Genomic DNA, 5,187 nt, shown 5'->3' with positions numbered 1-5,187 from the left:
ACTACACTTCAAGTACTGTTCTCTCTTTTTTCAGCACATCACACTCTTTACCACTTCATACTAAAAATATCCGCCTATGGATATAATAATAGATTACTTTATTTTTTCTGTCTCCGATGAAGGGAAGTACTGGATCTTCCCAGAAACAGCTGTAAGACTCTATCCATAAAATTCTTCAACCTTACCTTTGCTCTCTTTATCTTTTTGTTTATATATATATATATATATATATATATATATATATATATATATATATATATATATATATATATATATATATATATATATATATATTCTGTTGTATTTGGGGAGAGTCTCAAGAAAAGGTTGAAAAGGTTGCAAGACGTAACGAAAATTTTAGGAAAATAAAAATAAGAAATAAGTGGAAATTTTAACGGTGAGTGTGTTAAATTTTAAGGCACAATAAGAAAATGACTCTCCCCAGACAAAACAGAATATGCTTCAACACACGAAATCACATAAAAAATCTTGCAAACCAAATCCAAAAACGACATATATATATATATATATATATATATATATATATATATATATATATACATAGGAGACAAAATCAACTGGTGCAACCATGTAATATACGTAATATATGTAATATATGTAATATTTGTGTAATACATGGGGAGAATTCACAAAAAAAAAAAAAAAGACTAAGGCAGGTGGTGTAAACAACAAATAGATGTATTAGTATAACGCTTGGGAAGTGAAAAAGTCTTTAACATTTCGAGCCTACGGTCAAGCGTGGGTTTGAAACGTTAAAGACTTTTTTAACTTCCTGAGCATTATACTAATACATCTGTTTGTTGTTTACACCACCTGTCTTCGTCTTTTGTTTATATATATATATATATACAGCTTCAAATAGACCTACACATGTTTCTACTGCATTAATTAGTAACTGTTGCAATTGCAGCCTTACTATAATACCGGTGCAGTTTCTTTAGGGTCTTCACGTTAATATTCTTTCATTTAACTGTTTAAAGTTTTGCATTGATCTTCTTTGCATTCTATGATGTGGAATTGTAAATTAATTTAGACATGAACTATCTTCAATGTGTCTGTATGTGTGCACTTATATATATGGTAAATGCAAGACAGAAAATAGAATATACGAGGATTTATTATTAATCACAACAATTGTTTCGACACATATAGCATCGATCCCTCATGGGTGGGACACTCAACAACTATATATTATAGTGGGGTAGGCTCGTCTAGGGGGTTACCCTGGGTTTCTCATTCATAAGTAGTTTAGCCTTACGGTGTATCTTCAGACCCCAAACACTGCTGACCTGAGACCACTTTAAAATATGGAGGGGGGAAAAGCCTCGTTTTTAAGGGTAAAACCCTAGGTAATTACCTCCCTTTGCCACTGTCCATCGATCTTTGGCCATGCTGCCATCTTGCTGTCACCAAAGCACTACAAAGGTAAATGATTGTCTCCTTTCAGCCTTGGTTATTGGTTTCTGGCTGTGGTGCCGCCCTGTGGATTCCAAAATGCCAAAAGGAATTTTCTAAAATGCAAGCATGATCCGAAAATCTCTGTCTTGGAGTTTAGGATTCCCCCTGGCATGAGCGAGTCTTTAAGGATCCTCGTGCATTCGGCAATGCATAACTTGCACCATTTCATCCCATTGATGTAGGGACCTGTGTTCTCAAGTATTTTCCATGCAATTGAGTATGGAATCTCTTCATCTCATAATTGATATGGCTGGCCAGCGATGTCACATATTTCTTTTCTGGGACTCTGAAGGAGGACAGATGATTGGAAATACACTGTTTAAGAGAGTGCCCAGTGCAGCCCATGTACTTCTATGGGCATGTGATGTCATTGCACCTGTTGCTGTTGTTGTTGGTGCTGTTGCTGCTACCATTGCTGCTAGTGCCACCGGTGGTGTTGTCACTGCTGGAGTTGGGGCTGCTGCTGTTGGTGCTGGTGTTGGCATTGCTGGGGATGGTGCTGGCGCCGGTCATGTTCTTGATTCTGCACGTGTTGCCTGTGGTGCAGTCATTGTTGCTGCTAGTGCTGGTGTTGCTGTTGTTGTTGTTGTCGTCGCTGCTGCTGGTCCTGCTGCCAGTGTTGCTGTTGTTGGAGTCAGGGCTGCTGGTGATGGTGAAGGATGTGGTGGTAGCAACAGTTGTGCTATTGCCACTGCCGGTTCCACTGCTGTTGCCACTATAGCCAGCAATGGAACTGGATCCGTTACCGCTGCTACTACAACTATAGTGGCCAATAGGCCTGGCATCATGGATGTTGGAGAAGCTATTAGTAACGCTAGTGGTAGTGGTGGTGGTGGTGATATCACTGCTGTTGGCGATGCTGTTGCCATTGTTGTTAGCGATGCTGCCATCCATTGTGACAGTAGTGGTGATGGTGGCTGTGCTACTGTACTGGCTCTGTTGATGGAACTGGACCTGTTACTTCTGCTACTACTACTATAGTGGCTAATAGGTCTGGCATCATGGACATCAAGGAAGCTATTTGTGAGACTGGTGATGGCGGTGATGCCACTGCTGTTGTTAGCTATGCTGCCATCCATGGTGATGGTGGTAGCGATGGTGGCTGTGTTACTGGCTCTGTTCTCAGGTCTATGGCTATTATTGCTTCTGCTGGTGTTAAATGCATGTCTAGTTAGAACCTCGGCTTGATATACAACCCCTTTGGTTTTGCAGCAGCCTTCTACCAGGCAACTGCTTCAGATCCTGCATGAACAGCCTGCTTCTTCTTGTGTCCTAGGGGCGCTAACTAGGATGATCTTAACGTTTGGGGCACAGCTAAACGAGATCCTAATGTTGTGCCTGTTGAATATGGATCTGTACCTATGGGAGCTAGTGAAATTCTTCTCTATTAATTTAAGGAAAAGTCTAACTACAGGTATTATTGTGTTAAGGGAGTGTGGGAGCGCAAACCAAATCCTATTTCTGTGGCACTTCCTTCTGCAGCTGTTGAGTTCTGGCATGTAGGAGATGCGGTCCCTAAACCCACTGGCAGCTAGGGCCTTATTATAGTATGGGGATGCTGTGTCGAAGGCTTCTTGAATGGAGGAAAGGCTTGAAATCCACTTGCTTATATATTTATGTCTGCATGTATGTATGTGAATCATTATATTAATGTCCTCTTTTCCATGCCTGCATGGATCAGATGGAATTTTTTGAGGCAGATTTTCTGTTGCCAGATGCCCTTCCTGTTGCCAACTCTCACCTGCTTCCAAATAAGATATCATTTCTCCAAAGACAGACACCTTTGCAAGGAAGTCTGGAAATACATAACACTACTTGTTTGATAAGGACACTTATTTACTACTGTTGCATACTGTCAGGACAAGGAGAGGACAGGAGATACAAACACAAAATTGCTTACACACACATATATGCATATGATAGGCTTCTTTCAGCTTCCATGAATCAAATCCACTCACAAAGCATTGTTGGACCAATGTTACAGCAAAAGTCACTTGCCCAAGTTGCCATACAGTGAGATTGAATTCAAAATCATGTGGTTGGAAACACACATAAAATATCCCACTATCTTGAAAAAAGTTTCCTCTTTCTGCCTTCATCAAGAGACAGGAATGGGAGGATGTTGCAACTATGAAAGATATGTCTGGAAAAATTATTGAGATGTCGGAGTGGAAGCTGGTAGATATCTGCTATTTATATAAGCTGGGCCTCAGCTAGACTCCTTATGGGCAAGGAATACCAGTACATATTCTTCTGGGTGGGTAACAGCTCTGGAGATATTGCAGTAGGCATACTGATGTTGAGAAAGGAAGATATAAAAGTTTGTGATGGAATAATTAATCTTAGGCTAATTATGAACAATGTAATAGAAGCATCAATCTCTGCTTATGCACCACTATTAAGACTAGCAGATAAACAAAAATGCAGTTTATAGAAAGCCCTCTTGCATACTACCTCAATAATGAATAGAAGTGACCTCACTAAGGATAGGGAAACAGCCAGTCCATTAAGAATGGCTGCTGAGAAGTTGAAAATATTTCTAGTCACCAATATATTCAACTAGGTAGTACAGGGATGTAGCACAGTTTGTAACTGGCATAGCAGTATCATCATCAACTACCAAAAGAGGTACTCTTGAAAAATAAACAGCTACACAATTACAGACAAAGTTATGACAGCAGTAGAAAGAGTTTTAGCACAACTAATTAAGTAGAAAATTTACTTAGATGAATTTCAGTTCTCATTTTTAACAAGATAAGATATCACTGATACCTTCTTCCTAGTGAGATGACAACTGTTGAAATTCTTGGTTAAGAGCAAGCTATTATGCTTAGCATTCACTAATCTGGAGAAGGCCCTTGACATGGTACCACACTCTGTAATCTGGTGATTTGTAAGAAAACTAGTTACAGAAGAATGTTTCGTGAAAGCTGTTAACCAGGTGAAAGTTAGTAATAAGTTCAATGAACTTAGAATGTAGGTAGGTGTCCATCTGGTTCAGTTCACAGCTCTTCCCTGTGTATTATTGTCCTTTGCCTGTATATTATTGTCCTTATTAGCAAAATGCAGTGGAGTCTTAGACTGACTGTCTCTGAGAACTCTGGTATGTTGATGTCCTTGTCCTCATAATTGAATCTGTTGAAGATTTAGGGATGAAATTCTAAATGCAGAAGAAAACCCTAGAATCAAGAAGCCTCAAACCAATCATGGCAAAGACAAAAGTTTTAAATAACAGGAAACATGATAGGACATTACTGTTGACCAAGAAGTAATGCTTGATATAAAACAAAGGAGTAAGTAAACACTATATAGTATACCTAATGTAAACAAGGATGCACAAATGGTGTAGTGAAATCACAAGCAAGATGACAGGGAATAAAATTTTCAGATGTAGCAGATGCACGGGAGCAATTAGCTGTAAGTTCGCCCATGAAATAAATTCGTTGAAATAATTGCTTTTAGTTAGGTGACCTAATTAATAGTAGAGTTGGCTACTCCAAAAGTGTAGTTGGCAGAGTAAAATTAATCAGTAAAAGCTCAGAGAGGTTTTACAGTCAAAGATGAGATACTCTCCCTCTCTCTAAGTGAAAGACAGACTGTGTGATGTTTGTATACATTGAGATTAATGCACAGTAATGAAACATGAGTGTTGAATGCAGATATGTAAAAGTTAGGAAGAAATGAAGTAAGCATGCTACACTTGGTGAA

The 5,187-nt window shown here is 39.0% G+C and overlaps 1 protein-coding gene across 1 annotated transcript; it reads left to right on the top strand.

The window, feature by feature from the left end:
* Nucleotides 1–1,698: 1,698 nt before the first annotated feature.
* On the top strand, nucleotides 1,699–2,460 carry LOC149132862 (uncharacterized). The gene has a single exon (XM_089361301.1). It carries the CDS (start codon nucleotides 1,699–1,701, stop codon nucleotides 2,458–2,460), a length of 762 nt encoding a protein of 253 aa, XP_089217427.1.
* The last annotated feature ends 2,727 nt before the right edge of the window (nucleotides 2,461–5,187 follow it).

This window comes from Octopus bimaculoides, chromosome 13, assembly GCF_046866305.1.
Source record: "Octopus bimaculoides isolate indiv1 chromosome 13, ASM4686630v1, whole genome shotgun sequence".
Lineage (NCBI taxonomy): Eukaryota > Metazoa > Mollusca > Cephalopoda > Octopoda > Octopodidae > Octopus > Octopus bimaculoides.
The sequence above is the reverse complement of the archived record's forward strand: the minus strand, read 5'-3'. Positions and strand labels throughout refer to the sequence as shown.